This window comes from Nicotiana sylvestris, chromosome 1, assembly GCF_000393655.2.
Source record: "Nicotiana sylvestris chromosome 1, ASM39365v2, whole genome shotgun sequence".
Lineage (NCBI taxonomy): Eukaryota > Viridiplantae > Streptophyta > Magnoliopsida > Solanales > Solanaceae > Nicotiana > Nicotiana sylvestris.
The window spans coordinates 178,182,669-178,206,618 of record NC_091057.1 but is presented as its reverse complement, the minus strand read 5'-3'; the positions used below and the strand labels follow the sequence as shown (position 1 = coordinate 178,206,618).

General features: G+C 36.7%; 1 protein-coding gene across 1 annotated transcript; it reads right to left on the bottom strand.

The window, feature by feature from the left end:
• Positions 1 to 6,227: 6,227 nt before the first annotated feature.
• On the bottom strand, positions 6,228 to 12,908 carry LOC138877332 (uncharacterized). The gene is made up of 9 exons (XM_070156933.1): positions 12,684 to 12,908; positions 12,437 to 12,541; positions 11,979 to 12,131; positions 11,498 to 11,843; positions 10,554 to 11,060; positions 10,109 to 10,185; positions 9,137 to 10,036; positions 6,510 to 6,562; positions 6,228 to 6,405 (listed from the first exon to the last, which is right to left on the bottom strand). The coding sequence occupies exons 1-9, from the start codon at positions 12,906 to 12,908 to the stop codon at positions 6,228 to 6,230; spliced, it is 2,544 nt and encodes an 847-aa protein (XP_070013034.1).
• Between the last annotated feature and the right edge of the window lie 11,042 nt (positions 12,909 to 23,950).

Below are 23,950 nucleotides of genomic sequence, written 5' to 3'. Positions count from 1 at the left end.
ATATCATGTAGTTAGAATAGTTATTCAAACTAATTGTTAGTGAGTTAAAGTTAGCAGATTTTTTGTGTAATCGTTTAAGTTTTTAAAGATCATTATGAAATAGACTACAATTTATTTATGTGTGTTTAATATTCTTTTATGTATTGTGTCATGCATCTAAATTTGTCTTTGATATAGTGTAATTAAATTTTAATATTTATTATCTACAATACAACTAATATTAAAAAAGTAACTTTAATGTAAAGTGTTTTCAGATTGTAGGTAAAATATAGGTTAAAAGTAGTTAAATTGTAGTCTTGGTAATAATTTGTAGATGATTTGTAGATAAATTGTGGATAATATATTTCTATGATTGGAGTATTTATTTCTTCTGTTTGTTGTGTAATTTAACTTCAACTGACAGTTATATACAGACATTACCTACAACTTGAAGGTATTTCATAAAAATTATGAGCATATACAACTACAAAATTATATACAATATCTACATTGAGTGTTTCCAAAATGTAAATATTGTGAAGATTATTTGTAGGCAAATTATATTCTAACATCAAAATACTCATGTTTAATATAATGAAGATATAGTGTTGTAAACAACCAATTTATATTCAAGTGAACAACTAATAATGAAAGATAAAATAACAAAATAAAAAGGTATGCTGCAATAAAAAACTTAAAATTTTGTTCATAAAGTAGTGTATTCTCCTTCAACTACAAATTGACATCAACTAAACTAGGAAAACAGGACACTATTTTTTCTTTCTCCGGACTCTAGTCTTCTCATTCAAAGCAGGAGCACCCTTCCTCCTTGCTAGCCTGCATGTAACCTCACTTTCACTGATTGACCCATCTTCTTGCTTCTTTGTAGCATAGTTCCATAATAGAGCTCCATAGCGTCTACGGTGTTGGTCGATATCCGAAAGGTCTTCTGAAGGGATTGACAAATCTCCAAGGCTAACATACTCCATAAAAGCAACCACAAATACACCACAATCACTGCATAAGGCAAAATAATTTAATTATTTAACAAATGATTATAAGAAAAAATAATTAAACATCTAGAAAGAGAGAATAGTTTTTTTTACAGTGATCCTTCCTTTTGCTATGGAATCTCCACAACCATCCACTGTATGTTGAGAGGGTCTTGTAACTGGTTTCTCAATGTATGCCTTTGTGGTCTTGAAGTCAATGTCTTTACGCTTCCCGTAGAAATCAGTGCAAGACAAATATAGAGGGACAATGATTGAAAACTTATCAATACATGATTCAACAGCATTATGATGGTGTGAAGACACCATGGAATCATACACATAAAGTTGCATGTCCGCTAAATAAAAAACGACCAACAACCAATGAAAATTCTCTACAATATTCACGGGCATGATGACATAGTCAACTTCATCCCAGGCAACATTAGCAAGAAGTCTATACCCAAGAATATATTCTGCAACATCATCATCGGGTTTAACAACCAAATACTTTTTTTCTGGCGGAGAACTTATGAACTTCTCATAGATTTGTTCAATCTTTGACTTGAACAAACAATCGGTTGTTGTAAACCTAGTGTTGTTGTTGTTGGGGCCATATTTGCCTCTTTTTCTCAGGTAATACATAATAACATCAATGTGCTGCAAAATAAAATAAAATCTACTATAAGCTATAGTGTAACTACAATTATCAACAAAGCAGCTACACTTTAAACTACAAAGCCAGAATTCAAATAATCTAACAAATAGCTACATTTTAGCTGCTATACACAGCAACACATGGAACACAGCAACTACTATAAGGTCTCAATAATATCTACATTCAAACTACAATTAATATTATAAGTCTTCAACTTGCTCTACAATTTAACTACAAATTAACTACATTCATGAAATACAGATATACCAATTCTGTCCAAATTACCAAATATACAATTTTTACATATAATTCATCATCAAATATGATACATAAGGTCCAACCAAAATACAATCACATTATAAATAATAAGAGCAACATTTATAAGAAATGTCTATATTATATCTACAATTTATAATAAAAGGCATGGTCACATATATTTCATATCTACAATATAACTACAATTATACTACAAAACAGAAGACAAAATATATCTTGTGAATTTATTCTTTGATACTTATCAAGTCATTGAGGACTTGTCCGGGGTGAGCAAGGGAATAAAACCAGTCCTTCTTATTCACCTTTTCAACTCCAAGGTCTAACCAAGGCTTGATTTGGTTATCCTTTATGGAAAAGGGAGCCTTCCTCTTGTAACAACAAATAAATGTCCAATCAAAAAAATCTCAGAATAAATTACATATTTAAACTTTAAAATGTTGAAATGAAAGTGTCAAATTGAGCATTAATACCTCATAGATACTTTGTCACTACGGTGGTATAACCACTTGTTGAACTTATCTAACACATCAGAATCTACATTTTCACCTATAAGAGTTGTGAAAGGGTGCTTGAGGTAGAAAAATTTAGGTCCAATAGAGTTGCTGCCTCCAGAACTATATAGAGGTATGAAAGGTGATCGTGCATGTTTCCCCGGTTGCCTGGTTCTCCCCGGATGAATAGGGGTTGCTTCATCTGGTATGGGCTCGTCGTACTTAACCAATTGTAAGTTGTGTGGCAACTCAAAGTCATCCAATGTCACACCCTTCTTATCAATGCTTGATCCTTCAGAAACAACTTCATCCATATGATGTGCATCTTTACCTTTATTTAGCTATTTCTCAATGACTTATTCTGTCTGAGCTGCTACAGTCACTCCGTGAATTGGGGATTGTGCATTGATATCTTCAATATCTGTTACATAAAACATAACTTACTTAACAAGAATGTAAAATTGTATAAACAACAATTATTTATTTTGAATGACAGTATGATATTATACCTGCTTGTTCTACCTCAGTTGTTTCTTGAAATTCTGAATATAAGTCAAAATGTGCTGGAACATGTTCTAGACAAACTGCAGCTTAAATTTATAATTAAACAAAAAGGTAAATAATACTAGATAATGCTGCCTTGAAAGTTGTAGATATATGTAGGAAGTTGTAGATAAAATGTGAATAATAAAACTATGCTCTATAACGTTTTATACTAAATGTATATATTTGTAGGTATTTTGTAGATATCTGTGTTGCTTGTGCTTGCATGCACTTGATCACCAATATTGAACTGAAATTACTGGTTGTTCACTCCCTGTTGTTGGTCATTGTTTTTGGTTGAACTACCAGCAAACTAAAGATTTTATGTTAGTTTGAGTATATTATTTCATATGTCATAATTTGTTTTGGTATATAAATATATGTCAACTCTTACCTTTGCCTCATCCACATCATATCTCTTGTTTATCAAATTCAAAACACTCTTCACAGAATCATCTATAAAAACTCGAAGGTCATGGAGTTCCTCAAATACAGCCTTCCTAAAATCCTCTAACTTTCCATCAACCTAAAAGTTAAAAATATAGTTAGTTGGTAATTTTATTCAAATAAATTACAAATCAGTTTAATTATGTACGACACATCATTATTTTTACAATTGTCTACAAATTGCTACAATTATACTACAATTTAACTACAATGTGTGCAATCCCAATATGGCTGACTATAGAATTATACTACAATTTAACTACAATGTATACTACATAAATTGTTATGAAATGTAGATAAATTGTAGCAAAAATATGTAAATATATTGTAGTTAATAATATACCTTCTCAATTCCCTTTTCTAGCTTCCTGAGCTTCTTAGCCACAGATTCTTTGTCCTCTTGACAATCTGTATGTTTGGGTTCCAATATTGGAGAATCAGCATTTGGAACCTCTGATGACTGTGCACCTTGTTCATCTTCATACTCAATCTTGTTTGGCAGAGTAAGCACTTCAATCTCTTCTCAAGATTCAGTCATGCTTGTAAACTGAATGATGAAAAAAAATAGTTAGTTCCACTAAGGCAGAAAATGTAGACTAATTGTAGATATTATGAAGGTAAATGTAGCAACATACAAAACTGAAAAAAATACCTTAATCCACTCAGGCTTGATCATCTTCTCTTCAAAGGCAGTTAACCAAATCTGCCCCTTAGTAGCTGACCATATTAGTATGTGAGGTATTGAGTCAGAACACCTCGTAGCAAGCTCCATGCTGACGGTCGAGCAACACTCATAAAGTCACACTTGCAAGGCTAATGAGCATCCCCGTATGAGATAAGAATGTACATGGGGATTTAGACGATGCCTAACGGATTCCATAATCTGATTGAACGATTTAATACTCCATAGGTATGACTCAAAATGACCAGACTCTATCAAATAGAACCTAAAGTGGTCTATAAAAGACACATGATCTTTGTCATAAGGGCAAACAAAAAAATCCAAAAGATAAAGAATGCACAACTTGACTGCATCCTCATCGTTTACCCAAGATCTATTTGTTACTATGTTTTTCAAATACCACTTCTCTACTCTTTTTTTGTTAGGAAAATAGCTATTCATTAACTTGCTAACATAACTAGAAGTATATCCATAATCTGTAAACTGATTCACACAATTTAAACCGGTAATTAAACCAAACTCTCTCAATGAAAAATTCAATTTTTCCCTTCAAGTGGACTGAAAAAAATAATTCATTAGACTTAGAGAGTTCATTTTTAATCATAAGATGAATAGCTTGGTTTTGCATGCAAATGGAGGGGAGAGACAGTAAATAACCAAAACAAGTATTTTTAAAAATCTTTAAAGCATTTGGAGACAATAACTCTTTTATCTGGCTAGGATCACACAAAGTGTGGAATCTAAGCACCCCATAATCCACATTATGTGGGGCAAAATAATGTCCATTCTGCACAAAATGATAAATTATTTCACATTAGTAAACTGCATAAAAATGAAGCATTAATCTACATATAACTACACAATCACTACACAAATAACTAAAAACAAATCAGGAAGAAAAAATACATACAAATCTGCTTCAAAAAAATACAGCCTACCCACACATATAACTACAAAACACTACAAGACATCTACAAATATAAACATTAACTACAAAAATGTAGGAAGAAAAAGTAACTACAGCTCTGTTTCAAAATTTAAAAGCTAACGACAATATAACTACAAAACGACTACAAAATAACTACAATTATAAACTGTAGAAAATCACAACTACAAATAATCTACAAAATTAAGACAACTAATCTACAATTTACCAAAACACTTAAAACAGAGATTTTTACATCCAAAACAAAACTAAAAATTTGGAAACGAAAATAATAAGTGTTTACCTTCACCAAATTTTTTTTCTGAACCAATTTTGGGAGTTTTTTGGATTGTTTCTTTGTTTTTTTTTAGGAAACAGGAGACAACTTGGATTTTTTAACTGTTGGAATTTTAGGGACATTTTCAGCAAAGTCGTCATCTACATATACCTCTTTCCCCTTTCTTTTGAGTTGGTTGCCGCCTGGTGTAGCACTTCCTCCAGCATCTACATCGTGCATTTGCTTTGTTCTCATCTCGGCACGGATTTGTCTAGAAGATGAACTGTGAGTAGTAGGTTCCATTGCATGTGTAGATTTTACTTGTTTTTTTTGGTGATTTTGGTGTTAAAACACCCAAATCGAAAGAGAGGATATCACATACTGTAGATTTTTTAGGTATATTTTTGGGAGATTTGATATTCTTCATGGTTTAACTTCAACTTGACTAAAGATATGAACGAATTTTATAGAATGATAACTTCAATATTTGGTGAATTTAAATGGAGGATAATGAAGAACGTGAGTAGCTTTTGTTCTGTAAAGAAGAAAACAGACGCTAAACATGGGGGAATGACGAGTAAAGGTAAAACGTGGGGGGGGGGGGCGGGGGGGGGGGGGTTAGGTGTAAAGGTAAAACGTGGGAAGGGGGTTGAGATGAAAGGAAAGAGAAACGTGGGAATATACGGTCCTATAATTATGCCTCATATAAATGCCCCATTAATTATATCCCTATTTTAAATTATGATATATAAATGGTAATTTAGTATACTAAATGTAATTATCTCTAACCTTAAACATTGAGGGTAATAAGGTTTCATATGTGGCATAGGAAGGTAAAAATTCCTTTTTTTAAAAACTTTTAACTTGTATCCTTTTTTTAACTAACTTCAGCCCGCTTTCTCCTACTTCATTTTCTTCTTATTCTTTTTAAATTCCGTTCCCATTTCCCACTCCGAAGGATTATCCTTCAAATTTTTTCAGTTTTTTTGAAGATTTTAACTTTCCTTCTACTGATAACAATATCATTATTAATGTGGTGTAACAGTTTGACAGCTTTATATCGACAAAAATGTTGGGTACTTCTAGCTCTGTTTCTACTGTGTCTAATCCTGATGAGCAAGTGCAAGCAAATATATATCTGTAATTTAATATTATAAGGAAACAATAAAATAGTTAATACAACATTTTGATCTGCCTTGAGAGGAACATGGCTGTTGCAGAAACTTACAAATCCCTAAATACGAGTGCAAGTAGATAAATGATTTATTCTTCACATTCTTGATTTTGTCTCCACACTGCATTATCATTACAAAAACAAAAACTTCAGCTCTAGAGCTAAAGTTTGCCAATTACAAAACAAAAACTTTAGCTCTAGAGCTAAACTTTGCCAGTTACAAAACAAAAACTTCAGCTCGCCGGTTACAAAAATAAAAACTTCAGCTCTAGAGCTGAAGTTCGCCAGTTACAAACAAAAACTTCAGCTCTAGAGCTGAAGTTCGCCAGTTACAAACAAAAACATTAGCTCTAGAGCTGAAGTTCGCCAGTTACAAAACAAAAACATCAGCTCTGGAGCTGAAGTTCGCCATTTACAAAACAAAAACTTCAGCTCTAGAGCTGAACTTCAGGCCCGGCTACTAGAATGCTGAAGTTTTGCGTGATTGCCTTTGCTACTTCAGCCCTGTATGCTGAAGTTATGCGAAAAAGCGGGCACGTTTGCAATTCTTTTTGCAAAGCGGGCACAAGTTAAAATGTGGCACAAAAAAGCGGATATAGATGCAAATGCCCCTATGATAATTAGGAGGTAAAACGTAAAAATAGCACGGGCTAGCCAGTTTTAGGACTGGTAATTGAAAAGTAGTCAGTATTTGCAAAGTTATTGAAAAATAGCTACTATTTTGTTGCAACACGGAAAGTTCCAGCATAATATACTGGAGTTTGGTGCACCTGTGTATGAACTTTCAGCATATTATGCTGGAACTCCAACACGTGGAAAGTTCCAACATAATATACTAGAAATTGGAGCACCTGTTTATGAACTTTTAGCATATTATGCTAGACTGGTATATTATACTGAAACTCTGGTATATTATGTTGGAAGTCAAGTATATTATATTGGAAGTTCCAGTATTATATACTGGACTTCCAGTATAATATACTTGACTTCTAGTACATTATACTGAAATTCCAGTATATTATGCTGGAATATTTTTCGAATTTTGAATATCAGATTTATCTTTATATAAAAAGTGACTAAATTTTAATTATTTTTGAACTTGTGGCTATTTTTTAATTATCACTTATAAATGGCTATTTTGAATTTCTCCCAGGTAAAACCCTCCATTATTTGTGAAGATTAAATTGGAGTTGCAAACACAAGCGAAGAGGCTGGAAAATTCTTGCTTCATCACCGTTGAATTTTCAACCATAGCTAGATTTTTTCATTTTAAAGCATGTGTCAACATCGATCGTTATGTGTCAAGCCTGAGATCGATGTCAAATTTGAGCTTGCCTTGGCATTCCTAGACGTGGTTATTGACAAGAACTTATTGAATCCATATATGAGTTCATAATAAATTAAAAATTGCTCCTTCTTGGCAGTATCGCCCTAGCATCATGTTGGTTTATTTGTTGCTACAATGCACTCGACAAATACTCTCAAGTTTCTCCATTTGCAGTAGCATTGCCCCATTTTACAATGGAAGAGCATTTTAACTATATAAATTGGTAACAATGTTATGATTATTCCTTTCGGTTTTTTCCCAAGCAATACTACTTGTTGGTCGATTATCGAAACACAACTTCAATTTCTAAAAAAATAAAAATTAACTTCACCTTTAAATAAATGTCCAAACGGAAGAATTGCTCTAAGAACCTAATGCTTTAATCTTGAAACTACCAGTCTCTTAAATGCTTGGAGTAGGGAGCGCTATGTACCATATCGTCTTTGATTGGCCATCTGGTTTCATACAGCATATCCTATTTAATTTGTCATCAAAGTTACAACTTAATTTGTAGAAAACAGTAGCACTACTATTTTGAGAGATTAATTACTGTCCTGGAGCTTTCAAATGACAACAAAAAAAAGGAATGTTTGAACTAATATTTTCAAATTTGATGGCAAAGAAAAAACAAAAATAATGGAGTATAAGTTAATTTGTATATATCTCTTTTAATTTTTGGAAGCAAGATTTCAATATATCCAAAAAAAATATTTTATTAATCTAATTATCCTCCACAGAATAAATTTTCTTCAAGAACTGCCACCAGCGACTTTATAAACTTGTAGGTTCGTCGCCCATTATTAATTCCTAGAGGAAGAGATTCAATCACAAGATGCCAAACTATTAATCTAGTGTCAGAATCTTTCTTTGTGCTTAAAGTTTCCAGTAGGATACATGGCTGTGATTGCCTTCGTTATCTTTTTATTGAGTTAAACTCCTACATTCGTAGTAGTACGTACTGTAGTTGCTCTGTTCTTAGATACGAGTAACACACCTCAATTATTTTGCTAAAATCTAGTCTTTCTTGATCTTTGTTCTCACTTTTCTGTTATAAAATACCTTGGTTATTCTGCTATCACCTTGATAGTATTGTTATGATGAAGCTCAACGAGCTATGGTGACTCCATTGGAGTCAGACCTCAGAAGCTTCGAGATAAAGAAGAAAGAGAAACAGAGAAATGAAGTTTGGAAAAATATCTGCATATCTTTTATTTCTCCACTTGTTTCTGTATTTATATTTACAAGGAAATGTATGTAAAAATGAAAGAATCAAATACTACACTTAAAATGAAAGAATAAGGAATAAAAGCACTGGGCCGGGTCACAGTGTTTGGCCAGCTGTGTGTGCAGTAGATTGGGCTCTAACACCCCCCCCCCCAAGCTTGAGGGCGATGAAACACCAAGCTTGCCAAGAATACCATAATGCAGCTGGGTGGGCAATGCTTTAGTCATAATATTTGCCAGTTGTCCTGAAGAAGATACAAAGTGCAAAGTGAGAAGACCAACAGTGATGCACTCCCTCACATAATGGCAATCAATTTCGATGTGTTTGGTGCGCTCATAAAAAATAGGGTTCTTGGCTATGTGGAGGGCAGCTTGACTGTCACAATAGACATGAACAAGATACGAAATAGCCAAACCAAGGTCAACCAAAAGCCTGACCAACCAAGCAACCTCTGCTGCTAGCTTCCTCAATGCTCTATATTCAGCCTCAGTTGAAGACAAGGAGATGGTAGGCGGTTTCTTACTCTTCCAGGATACAGGACTGCCACCAAGAGATATGTAAAACCCACTTACAGACTTGCGAGAGATGGCACAAGATCCCCAAGCAGAATCAGAAAATCCCACAAGAGACAAATTATCAGAACTAGAGAGCAATATACCTTGAGCAGGATCATTCAGAAGATATCTTAGAACATAGATAGCTGCCATCATATGGGGAACCTGGGGCTTCTGGAGGAACTGGATTAGATGTTGAACATAGAAGGAAATATCAGGTCTTTTATGTTGAAGGAAATTCAATTTCCCAATTAATCTTCTGTATACACTAGGATCAGAAACAGGGGCACTCATGTCCACAGTAAGCTTCAGAGAAGAATCCAAAGGAGTGGAAACAGGGGAGAAGTGATGACAGTTGAATTCTTGAAGAAGATCAGTGGTGTATTTTTGTTGATTCATTAAGTATCCTTGGGGATGCTGAGAAATTTCCAAACTTAGGAAGTAGTGCACCAAACCTAGATCCTTGATTTTAAATTGAGAATCCAAGATCTGTTTTAAAGAGTCAAGTTCAGAAATGTCATCACCAGCTAATTATATGTCATCAACATAGACTGTCAATACCACTAGAGAATCAGAAGAAGACTTTGTCAAGAGGGAATAGTCATTGAGACTAGAAATGTAGCCTCTGGAATGCAGTGCTTCAGACAATTTAGAAAATCATTAAGTAGAAGCCTGTCTGAGGCCATATAAAGAATTCTTGAGTCTACAAACCAAAGGAGGAGATGCAGAAGTATAGGAGACACCCATCCCAGGTTGTATCTTCATATAAAATTCCTCATGAAGGTCACCATGGAGAAAAACATTGTTCACATCCAATTGAAAAATAGTCCAACCTCTTTTCACAGCTAAGGTCAGGAGGCACTTGATGGTTGTTAGCTTGACAACAGGTGAAAAGTCTCAGTGAAGTCAATACCTTCTATTTGAGTGTCCTGCCTGATAACAAGCCTTGCTTTGTACCTCTCAATTCAACCATCTGCCCTTTGTTTGATCTTGTAAACCCACTTACAAGGGATGACCTTTTTATGAGAAGGAAGGGGAACAATGCCCCAAGTTTGATTGGACTCAAGAGCCTGAAATTCCTTTAGTATTGCCTCTTGCCAAGCAGGATGAGAAGTTGCCTGCTGGTAATGTTGAGGTTCATGCACATGTAGCTCAAAGTGGGATACCTTAGATATTGCAGAAATAGGAGTAAGAGGAAGGACAGAATTACAGACATAGTCTTGAAGATATGAGGGTTGAATGATAGTTATGGAGGATTTTCTTAAGGTAGGAGCAGGTGGTGGAAGTGGAGAAGGCTGAAGCACACAAGGTGGAGTTGGGGTAGAATAGGAGATAGAAGGAGAGGGAAGAGGTAAGGCAGAGGGTGTAGTAGGAATATTTGGTTCACCAATGGGATGGGAAGAAACATCAGATGTTGTAGTCATTTCTGTTGCAGCAGTAGGAGCAGAAGTAGGAGAAGTATCAATATCCATAAAAGATGGAAAAGTAGAGGGATGAGTGGCAGAAGGTGTTGCTGAACCATAAGGAAAGATGTGTTCATGGAATACCACATCTCTAGAGTAAAAAATGGAAGAATTAGAGAGGTTCATGAGTTTGTAACCCTTCTTGGCACAGGGATATCCTAAGAAAAGACTATGTATAGCTCTAGATTGGAACTTATCCTTTCCAAATTTGGGAGAAGTTGCAAAGCATAAACAACCAAAGGACTTTAAATGAGATTAAGAAGGTGGATTTCCATGCAGTTTTTCATAAGGAGAAATGCTGTTTAAGATAGTTAGAGGCATTCTATTGATCAGGTATGTAGCAGTTAGTATACAATCACCCCAGAATTTAGAAGGAAGTTTAGATTGAAAAAGGAGAGCTCTAGAAACTTCCAATAGATGTTTGTGTTTTCTTTCCACAACACCATTTTGTTGTGGGTATGTGGAATAGTAGTTTGATGTAGAATACCTTGGTTGCTAAAGAAAGCAGCAGCTTCAGAACTGCTACCAAGTTCATAAGCATTGTCTGACCTGAAAGTTTGGACTGAGGATTGGAAATGTGTCTTGACCGTAGAGGTGAAAGCTTTTAACACAGAAAGAGCATTACCTTTACAAGATAAAAGATGTGTCCAGGTAGCTCTACCATAGTCATCAACTAAAGTTAAGAAGTATCTAAATCCATTGTATGTCCTAGTATTATAGGGTCCCCAAACATCAATATGAACCAGTTGAAAAGGAGCAGTGGAATGAATGTGGCTGTCATAAAAAGGCAATCTTTGTTGTCTAACCATTGGACAAATAGAGCATATGAAAGACTATTTTGAAGAAACTTTATCAGACAAGAATAGAATAGAAGTCATTCTATAAAAAGGCATATGCCCTAATCTTTGGTGCCAAAACAAATCCATTTTATTTATAGTAGATGTCTGATTACATGGCAGATTATTTACAGGAATTGAAAGAAAATCAGACTTATTGCAGGAAACAGAATTTGAAAGAACAGAAGAAATATGTTGAGATAGAAACAACTCAGCATCAGGATGTAGATAGTATAGTCTTCCAGCAGCTTTACCAATTACCAGTGTCCTCTTCAGAGAAGGGCCCTATAAAGAACAATTAAATTGGTAAGAATAGCTATACAATTCAGCTGGGATATTAGTTGATGTATAGAAATTAGATTAAAATGAAAGGAAGGCACAACAAGGACATTGAGTAAAGTGATGTCATGCCTGAGATGTAAAGAACCAATTGACAACACTTTAACTTTATATCCATTAGATAGAGTGACAAGAAATGGTTTAGGTAAAGGTATAAGGTTGTGAAGTAAGTGTTTGTGTGGAGTCATATGATTTGTAGCCCCTGAGTCTAATATCCAAGGATTTACACCTCATTGAGAAGATGCACATACATGGAAATCAGTAGATTCTACAGCATAAGCAGTGAACAAACCTGGAAAATGTGCAAATCCAGATTCCTCAACATGAAGATTGTCAGAACCAGCACTAGGAGACACCTGGACTTGTTGGAATAAAATTATCAAGTGATGATACTGTTCCTTGGTGAAACCATGAGCAGAATTTTCAGTAGATAGTTGAGGAGAAACTGTAGGATGATTGATTTGATGTCAGACTGGACACATGAGGCTGATTTCTTGCCTTTGGTAAACTTGAAATTCGCAGGAAAACCATGTAATCTGTAGCATTTCTCCATTGTGTGTCCAGGTTTCTTGCAATATTTGTAAGAAACAGAGTTAGGTTTCCTGGAGTCAAAGTTGATCCTTTGATTGAAATTTCTATTTGATGTGGTTGAGGATACAGAGAAAGAGGCAGATTCATTAGAAAAATTTGGAACTGAAGCTTGAGTTTCTCTTTGGCTCTCATCTTGTTGCAAGAGAGAGTAAGCTTTAATTATTGGAGGTAAGGGATTCATAAGCATAATAGTACTTTTCACAGTTGAATAGGAGTCATTTAGCCCATTTAGGAATTGAAATAGTTATTGATCCTCTATAAACTTGGGAAGAGCTCCACAAGAACATATAGGGCCTACATATAAGGAATTCAACTCATCCCAAAGACTCCTAAATTTGGTGAAATAGGTGGCAATGTCAGATGACCCTTGGACAGTTGAACTGATTTCTCTCTGAATTTGAAGATATTTAGACCCATTGAACTGCCCAAACCTTTCATTAATGTCATTCCAAACCTCCTTAGCAGTCCTAAAACACATCACACTTGTGGCTATGTCTCTGGAAACAGAGTTGATGATCCAAGATTTTACCATATTATTACATCTCTCCCAATAGGAATATAAGGGAGAGTTGACAGGAGGTTGGGCAATTCTACCATCTAATAATCCTAATTTGTTTTTAGCAGAAAGAGAAGTAAGTATGCTACTTCTCCACAATACAAAACCATGTCCATTGAAGGGAACAAACACTAATTGGCTACCCGGATTATCAGATGGGTACAACATAAAAAGGATGAGAAGGATCTATTGTAAAGGGAGCAAATCCTTCAGTAGTGGGAACTAAGGGTGAAGTGATATCATCTCCATGACTACTCATATTTTCCACTAACAGAATCTAATCGACACAACAATAGACAACAAGCTCAAAATGACAACATGCAGATAATGTCGCGCCCCCTTTTCTCGTAAAATTGGGTTTAAGACATTTGGGAGACAACTCGTTCCCGTTTGGCAATTGGGTTTTGAATTGAAGAGTCGCCACCTAATGATTAAAGTGCATTAGGACACTAGGAGGGGTTTGTTTTGAGTAACCAAAGATTGGGTAAGGGCTTGAAATTATCCGAAGGGGAAAGTGTTAGGCACCCCTCAGGATCCACTAATGCGGTTCCCAGCCAAACTATTGTTGTGACTTAAGTACAAATAACACATAGGCAAATAAACGCTTCAAATAAGAGGGGATTTTCACGTAATGACTAAAAATAAACAAAAGTAAGAAAAAGGAACTAAAAAGAGTTGATTTTCTTAAAAGAAATGGTTTAAAAAGATTTAAAAGAAACAAAGTAAATAAAGGAAAGGGGGGTCCTAAGTTTATTAATAATATGGATCACCCCACACAACATCCGGTAATCACTCCTCAATGAGGGGCTACACGTGATATTATCGCATGGTCATCATATCCATGTCTACCCTTTCCCACCCCATTAAGGTATTAAAGCGCGGAATGGTCTCGTTTACTTATTACATGCTATTACCCACCCCAGTCCTATCAGCCCCGGAGGCACTTGGGACTACTAATCCTAGAGGGAGGAGGTATTGGGCTTATTTGTGGTTTCAAAAGATAAAATACTAAGGCGACAAACAAAACACATATAACAAGTTTGGGGAAGTATATAAACAAATAGAAGGGCTCAAACAGACCTCCTTTAAACCAAAGAAAGCACATAATGTAGCATGACTTGCACGTACTGTTTAGGGTCCGATTAAAACTTAAACGGTGGAGGCAGATTGATTTATTACATAGTTCAGATAAGAAGCCCGAATCAGGCCTGCCTGCTGGTTGCAGCTGATAAAAGCCTAATTCAGTTCATAAACTGTCATATGGCTTGCCTAAGTGTTAGACAATAACCTATAGGCATGATATCTACTGATTTCAGAAAAGATGAAGTATACTAATTTTAGAAAAAGGTTGTCAGTTATTCAGGAAAGATGAGTTTTGACAAAAGATCATAAATTCTGCAGACGTTAGACAATGATTTTAGATTTGTAGGCGAGTGAGACATTTCAGACTTGGTTATTAATTCCTATAGGCATGCTTTCTAGGCGTTGTTGTTTTTAAACCTTTTCACAAACATAGCAAGAGTGTAGAAATCTTATGGGCATGACATCTAAATGTTGTACTTCGTTTAAGCCTATGAACATGATATCTAAATGCAGTTAGTTATTTAAGCCCTATAAACAGGTTTGCCTAGTGACATATGCATATGCAGGATTCGGATTTCCAGTTAACTATGACCATGGTATCTATATGAGAGACACAGAAATTTAACTATAGGCAGGATATCCATATGAATGCAGAATTTCAGAAACCTATAGGATATCTATATGGGTGCAAAATTCCTTATAGGCATAGTATCTACATATGAAAGTGCAGAATTCTTATAGGCAGGATATCTATGTGATATGCAGAAATCAGAAATTCCTATGAGCAGGATATATACCCATTTTACATACATAGTTATCCCCCTTTTTCACTAACCATCCCCGAGAGTTTTATTACAAAATTATTACAACCCAGAAAAAGTAAAGTAAAAAAATACATCAGAAATTAAAAAGTACAACCAAGGAGAGCATGATTCAGACTTCCTGTCTGAAGTATGAAGTAAATCAACTCCAAGAGATCATATTCAAAGTCTTTCTCCTATTTGGGGTGTGTCAGAGTTCCCTAAGAGTCTCATATGAACTTCGGGCAGTGCTCACACCCAAATGTATCACGGATTAAGCCATGGTGCAGTGTGGAAGGGTCATCCCTCAGGTGTCCAAGTTTAGAGGGAGCTCGAGGTCCCAAGGCAAGGCTCATAAGAGAGGGATAGAACTTTGGGACTAAGAGAGAGTGCAAGTGCAGAAGTAGGATTCTGAAAGAGGAAAAGAGAAAAGGGAAGCAACTCACATCATTACACATAAGGGTATAGGGGAATGGGAAGTTGCAAGAGGCAACAGAAAAGCAGGCTGAAGGGCATACCCAGCAATGAGAGATGTCGGCACACCCTCTGGCCTGTTTGCTTAGAGGTCAAGACCCTAGTGGTTCAAACTTAATTCATGGACAACAACTTACATTGTCATACCTTAAGTCACCACTCAAAACACATAGGGGTGATAGAGGAATGGGGGTTCATAACAAAACACACATAAGGAAATAAGCATGCTAATTTAGGTGTTGAGATATACAGAAATAGCAGATGAACATGGATACAAAAACAGTAATTACACATTGTTGTGGTGCTAAGAATTAAATCAGGACATACCAGTTTTCAGGGAAACAAGTAAAGGAAAGTAATAAGTCTTGTAAAATAGGCCACAGTGTAGTTAAGAAGAGAATATTATTAAGAGAGAGTGTGAGTTTAGAAGGATTCTGATGTTGTAGTGTGTGAAGAGGGTCGCACCTTTTATAGTGTCAAAAATCAGGCAGAAATAAGGCAAGAAAAACAGTTAAGGAACTGATTGTCAATCAATTACATAAGGCTTCCCTTAATTAAGGGATTCAGATTCAAACGGATGAAAACCATTTAAGGAAAGAAATTGAGTAAGCACTTTGTGCACAGTATGCAATCAGGGGCAAATACATAAAAGGTTATTTAAGGACAAGGTTTTGAAATACACAATTTGTGAAAATAAGGTAAGCAAATCAATTAACAAACAGTAAATCAAAAGAGTCCGAGATTTTGCATGAATGAACCGAGTCAGAAAAGATGAAGAAGGGTTTTAACTTAGGCCGAGTAACAGGGAGAATCACAAACAATGGAAAGAAATCAATCGAGCCATATTCAGAAGGAAGTTTGCACTAATTGCAAATTTGAAAACCATTTAGAGGAAAATTCATCATATATAAGGAGCATGTGAGCATGAAAGAAGATTGTCGTGTAAATCAGTAGAAAAAATCCAGTGTAGAAGAGTTTAGTAAAAAGTTCAGCATTGTATGAAAACAAAGATGTTCAAACTCAGTTCAGAGACTCAAAGTCAGTCTGAAAGAGTTAAGGATTCTAAAATAAAACCCTAGTTCAATCAAACCTCGGCAGAACCCCCAAATTATAGGGTTTCCACATTTAATCAAGTGCAGAGATGAGGAGGCAAGTAGTCAAATTGAAACATGTTTAGAGGTTTCAGAAAAGAACTGAAACTTCTAACATGCTTCTTCCAGCAATAGAACTCATGAATAGCATGTAAATACAGTAGAGAGGTTCAAGGCAAACAGAGTAAAGAAACTAATTCGAAACATGATGAGAAGAGACTGATAAGAACAGTAGAAGAAAACATGCTTAAGAAGATCCTTTTAAAAGAAACAAAATTCAATAGAAGAAAAATAGTAAGAACACTTAAGAACACGGTAGAAGAATACAGTAGGCGAAACATACCATAACATAGTAGAAGAAAATAGCATGACATAGTAGAAAAGCATACAACACCATAGTATAGAAAGCACAGTAGAAGAATATACAAGAACGGAACATAGAAAGCACAGTAGAAGAACATACATGGTAGAAGGAAAACATAGAATACAGTAGAGGCAAATACACACAAAAGAAAAGGAAAATAAAGTCAGAGAAACACTTAAGCATTTTCAGAAAACCCTAAATCGTAAAAGAACGATTTTGAAAAGTAATTTTCGAAAGAAAAGTTAGGGAGATCGTTTGAAAACTCAAAGAGAGCACAGATACACAACGGATCTATAGAGATCGGAGAAAACCTCAAAGGGTTAGGGTTTCAGAAGAACCCTAGAAATGAGAAAGGCTTTGAAAAGGTCACCGATCTGAGTTGGAGAGATCAGAACCAGGCTCAAAACACCATGGTACGCCGGAGCAAGGCTGGCGATGACTCTGGAACCTTGAATCGGCATAGGTATGGGTGCAAACCTTCAAGGCCAGGTCTTGAATCTTCAGAGATCAGGCGTGTAAGAGCAACAGGAGGTAGGTATAAAACTCTCATAGCCCTGGAAGCCATGGATTCCGGTGGCTTTCAGGGTGGAAGAGGTGAGAGGTGGCTAGGGTTCTAAGAAGACTCGAGAGAGTTTGAGGGAGTGCAGGATTTCAGAGGCGACTGGGGTTGTGAAATGGTTAGGGTTAGGGGTAGGTCGGGATTAAAAAGGAAAGGGTATTTGGTGGTCGTTGATCATTTTGATCAATGGCCTGGATTAATTGAGTAAGTGGGGCGGTTTAACAGGGTTGGGTTTGGGTCAGTTTAAATAGGGATTGGGTCAGGGTAATTGGGTTTAACATTGGGTTCAATTGGAGGTTCAAATGAGGCTAAAATTGAAATAAACGGGACTAACATTTAAATAGCCATTTTTCTTTTATTTATTTTATAATAAATAGTAAAATAATTTCTAAAAATAAATTAAATGTACTAAAATTATTAATAATATGTAATTATCAAATTAAAAATACTGGAGTCAATTTTATAATTATTAAAATAATTAAATCTTAAAATAGGCTAATATCGCAATTATACGTAGTTTAGCTTTAAAAATACTAAACAAATTTGTAAAAATATACAAAAATTATGCCAGCTATATTGTAATATAAATATGAGAATACAATAAGTAAATCACCCAAAATGATAATTTTGGGGATAATTATTGGGTTTTTCTTGATAAAATAGGGCAATAAATAGATTTAAAAATCTATAAAAATCAAGAGAAAAATAGTAAACCTTGGGACATACTTATATATGTATATACCTGCTATTTTTAAAGTATTTTGCATATAAAAATATACAGGAAAAAATTGGGTATCAACAGTTGTCCCTCTTTACTCGGGAAGGATGAAAGAGTTATCGGGTAAAGATATGATGGCCAATTTTGACCGAACGGAATGGTTTGAAGAATTTGACCGAGCTCCGGCTCCTAAGTTGCCTACATATCCCTGGTCTTACAGGAATCAGGCCATATGTAGTCCAAGATCTGTCGGCGGAATATGCCGATGGAGATTTTCCAAGACGGACGTGATATTTAGGTTAGGATGGATGGTTGAAGTCTAATAGGGCTGCGGGAAATGGAGCAGGATCGCTCCCACTGAGACGGGCATTGCTCACTGGTTTACCTACAAATGAACCATATGTTGTGCGGAAATTTAAACATGATGCAAGTTCCCGTCGGACCATGAAATGTTGTCTTTGGACGGTTAGGATGACGTCCTCAGACCATGACATCCTGGGACATGAAGCGTATAATAAGGATTCGCAAGCCATGAAATGGTGCTCTCGGGCTATGATAATGATGCCTCCGAACTATGACGCCTTTGAATAATGATATGCAAAAGATAAAAGGGTCCTCAGGCCATGGCATGGCGTTCTCGGGCTATGAAAATGGTGCCTTTGAACAATGACACATTCGGATGATTTGGCAATCTTTCAGCCTATGAGATGCAGTAGGTGGCGATCTTTCAGCCAATGCAAGATGTAAATGAAGTGGCGATCTTTCAGCCATGCAAAATGTAAATGAAGTGGCGATCTTTCAGCCGATACAAGATGTAAATGAAGTGGCGATCTTTCAGCCATGCAAGATGTAAATGAAGTGGCGATCTTTCAGCCATGCAAGATGTAGGTAGAGCTTAACCTCGGAAGGCAGAATGGTAGCCTTATGCAATACGGAGAATGCAGATAGAGGTAGAGCTTAACCTCGAAAGGTAGAATGGTAGCCTTATGCAATGCAGAGAATGCAGATGGATGTAGAGCTTAACCTCGGAAGGCAGAATGGTAGCCTTATGCAATGAAGAGAATGCAGATGGAGGTAGAGCTTAACCTCGGAAGGCAAAATGGTAGCCTTATGCAATGCAGAGAATGTAGATGGGGGTAGAGCTTAACCTCGGAAGGCAAAATGGTAGCCTTATACAATGTAGAGAATGCAGATGGAGGTAGAGCTTAACCTCGGAAGGCAGAATGGTAGCCTTATGCAGGAAGTAAGAATGGCAAATGGCAATAGAGTTTTCTTAGCTGATAGCGGATTGCAGAATCGTGATTGCTAGGGATATTGTGCCTGCTGGGTACACAGTTGTGCGGATAGCAGTTGCGAGCAATTGCAACGGTTCGGAGAGTCGTATTCCTGAACTTTGTGAGTGAGCGTATAGTATATTTCATGATTTTACAATTCAAATGCCTACATCCAAAGAAAAATTGTGAGTTTGTAAAGGGGGAAAGGTTAGTTCGTATCCCCGCTAGCTTTGCTTGACCTGCTCGGCTTTGATCTGGTGATATTGTGCGTATCATCGAGGTAGAGTTGCTAAACAAGGCATTTTTAGTAATAAATATGCATGATTTAGTAAAAGCCTAACATAAGTGCATAATTAAGAATAATTTTCTTTAGATGAACCGATGACTGCGGCATGGTTCAAGACATTGCAACTTCGCTTGCTCCGGAATTTTAAGGGTCCTTTTCAAAATTCTGCCCCAGTTTACTAGGCTACTGCTCTTGACGACTGTTAATGATAAATGGCTGGAATCGACTTCGGAATTTTGAGGGTCCTCCTCAAAATTCTGCCCTAGTTTCCAATAGCGGGGGAAATGGAAATTTTATTGAATTGTAACCGAACCCATAGGGCTCCCTACGTATCCCCTCTTAAATAGGAATCAGTTCAGGCGTAGTTCAAATTATATCATAAAAGAAAGCATAAAGGTTACACATAGTATCGCTTGACTGTGTCTGAATTGATCGGCTTTGGCCAGACTTCTCCGTCCATTTCTGCGAGTATGAGAGCTCCTCCTGTTAGGACCCGGTGAACCATGTACGTACCCTGCCAGTTGGGAGAGAATTTTCCTTTGGCTTCATCTTGATGTGGAAAGATTTTCTTTAACACCAGCTACCCCAGTGTAAACTGTCTCGACTTCACTCTTTTGTTGAAGGATTTGGACATCCTGTTCTGATAAAGTTGACCATAACAAACTGCATTCATTCTCTTTCCATCTATAAGAGCTAGCTTCTCGCAACGATTTTTCACCCATTCTGCATCGTCTAGCTTTGCTTCCTGTATGATTCTTAATGAGGGAGTTTTCACCTCAGTGGGAATGACTGCCTATGTACCGTAGACCAGCATATAGGGGGTTGCTCCTGTTGATGTGCGTACTATGTTACGGTATCCCAATAAAGAAAATGAGAGCTTCTCGTGCCACTGATTATGCTTCTTTACCATTTTCCTTAGTATCTTCTTGATATTCTTGTTGACAGCCTCTATGGCTCCGTTCATCTGAGGTCTGTACGCTGTAGAATTCTTGTGTTTGGTCTTGAAGGTTTCACACATGGATTTCATCAAATCACTTTTGAGGTTGGAGCCATTATCAGTAATGATTGACTCTGGAATTCCGAAGCGACACATGATACGGTCGCAGACGAAATCTGCCACGACTTTCTTAGTCACTGCCCTATAAGATGTTGCTTCAACCCATTTGGTGAAATAATCAATTACTACTAGGATAAACCTGTGTCCGTTTGATACAGCTGGTTCGATTGGTCCGATAACATCCATTCCCCAGGCGGTGAACGGCCACGACAAGCTTGTTGAATTAAGCTCATTTGGAGGCACCTTTATCATGTCTGCATGTATCTGGCAGCGGTGGCACTTTCAGACATATTGGATGCAGTCTGTTTCCATAGTCATCCAAAAGTAACCAGCTCGGAGTATTTTCTTTACTAAAACAAAGCCATTCATATGTGGACCGCAGGTCCCTGCATGAATTTCCTCAAATAGCCTGGATGCTTCCTTTGCATCGACACACCTTAGCAATCCTAAATCAGGAGTCCTCCTATACAGGATTCCTTCGTTGTGAAAGAAATTGTTGGACAACCTCCAAAGTGTGCATTTCTGAGTAGGATTTGCAAGTTCTGGGTATTCTCCTCTCGTCAAATATTCCTTGATATCGTGAAACCAAGGCTTTCCGTCTGCTTCTTCCTCAACATGAGCGCAGTAAGTGGGCTGATGATAGATATTTACCGGAATAGGATCAATAAAATTCTTGTCTGGATGTTGTATCATGGATGATAGGGTAGCCAGTGCATCGACGAATTCATTCTAGGGAACATGCTGGAATTCTGTCTTTGTGAACCTATTTCTCAACTCCTGCACATGATGTAGATAAGGGAGTATCTTGGAGTTCTTGGTCGCCCATCCTTCTTGGACCTGATGTATAAGCAAGTCTGAATCCCCAATTACTAGCAACTCTTGGATGTTCGCCATCTTGAGCCCTAACATGCAGGCTTCGTACTCGGCCAAGTTGTTGGTGCACGGGAACCTGAGCTTGGCAGATACTGGATAATGCTGACCAGTTTCTAATACTAGGACTCCTCATATGCCAACTCCTTTGAAATTTGCTACTCCATCGAAAAACATTCTCCAGCCGTCATAGGATTCTGCAATGTCTTCTCCTATGAATGATACCTCTTCATCAGGAAAATATGTTTGCAGGGGTTCGTATTCTCTGTCCACAGGATTTTCAGCAAGGTGATCTGCTAGTGCCTGTCCTTTGATTGCTTTCTGAGTCACGTAGACAATGTCAAATTCACTCAACAGGATTTGCCACTTGGCCAGCTTGCCAGTGGGTATGGGCTTCTGAAAGATGTACTTCAAGGGATCCATTCTTGATATGAGATATGTAGTATAGGCACAGAAGTAGTGCCTCAACTTCTGAGCTACCCAAGTCAAAGCACAACAGGTGCGCTCTAATAGAGAATACCGAGTCTCGTACGGGGTGAACTTCTTACTGAGGTAATAGACGGCCTGTTCCTTCCTCCCTGTTTCATTGTGCTGCCCCAGAACACAACCGAACGCTCCATCCAATACTGCAAGGTAAAGTAATAGAGGTCTACCCGGCTTAGGCAGAACTAAGATTAGTGGTGTTGATAGGTACTCCTTAATTCTGTCGAAAGCTTTTTGGCAATCATCAGTCCATGTGGTAGCAGTGTCCTTCTTTAACATCTTAAAGATCGGCTCACAGATGACCGTAGATTGTGTTATGAACCGGCTGATGTATTTAAGTCTTCCCAAGAAACTCATTACGTCCTTTTTGTTCTTTGGCGGTGGCAGTTCTTGAATATCTTTGACCTTAGATGGATCCGGTTCTATCCCTCGGTGACTCACAATGAACCCAAGTAGTTTTCCGGCAGGAACCCCAAATTCACATTTTGAGGGATTTTGTTTCAGGTTGTATCTTCTCAATCTGTTGAAGAACTTCCTCAAATCCTCTATGTGGTTAGTGGCTTTCTTGGACTTTGTGATGACATCATCTACATACACCTCAATCTCCTTGTGTATCATATCATGGAAGATAGTAGTCATGGCCCTCATGTAGGTGGCCCCTGCATTTTTTAACCCAAATGGCATCATCTTGTAGTAGTACATCCCCCACGGCGTGATAAAAGCTGTTTTCTCAACATCTTCTTCGTCCATCCATCTGATGATATACAGCGATGCAATCTACAAATGATTGCAACTCATGCTTGGCGCAATTGTCGATCAGGATGTTTATGTTTGGCAAGGGGAAGTCGTCCTTTGGAATGGCCCGATTGAGATCCCGGTAGTCAACATAAAATGTGTGTAACAGGGATTTGGGCCATAGGTCAGGTGGCAACTTATGTAATTTGCCAAAAATCAACAACTAGACTTTACATTGGCCTTTGGATTTTATGGTAGGTTTGCCCGATCATTTTTTGACAAACAAAACTAGTTGGGAAATTTTCGTTCATATACCATATAGGAAATTATATTACTAAATATGTTCATAATTTGCATATTACCCTTCATGCTAATAGTATTTCTACATAATATATACAATGCATTAAATAAGGAATCATTATAGCTGTAGGATTCCTTATTTAGGTGATCTAAAAGAAAGGAATTAAATATTTTCTAGATGTTCCAACGCAAATCACGCACAGTAATCACTATCGTCTACTTCGTTACAAACTTCCAGTACTCTATTTTTTGCGCTAAACTCTGTTTCAACATTTTCTTTGATTTCACAAATAAAAATCAACAAAATCTTCTACAATTCTTCTGCAACAAAAGCAATTATGGTGAAAATACCAATTATGCTACAATCGAAGGGGAATTGGGGTAGTTATGGGAGATTTAGAGAATTCGAGGTCGATGGCATTGTAGTCGATGACGATTAGACTTATAGTCTATTGATTTCTACAATAGCATAACAATTAATGATTGATACATCCAAAAAAATTATAGAAATCAAATACATTGTC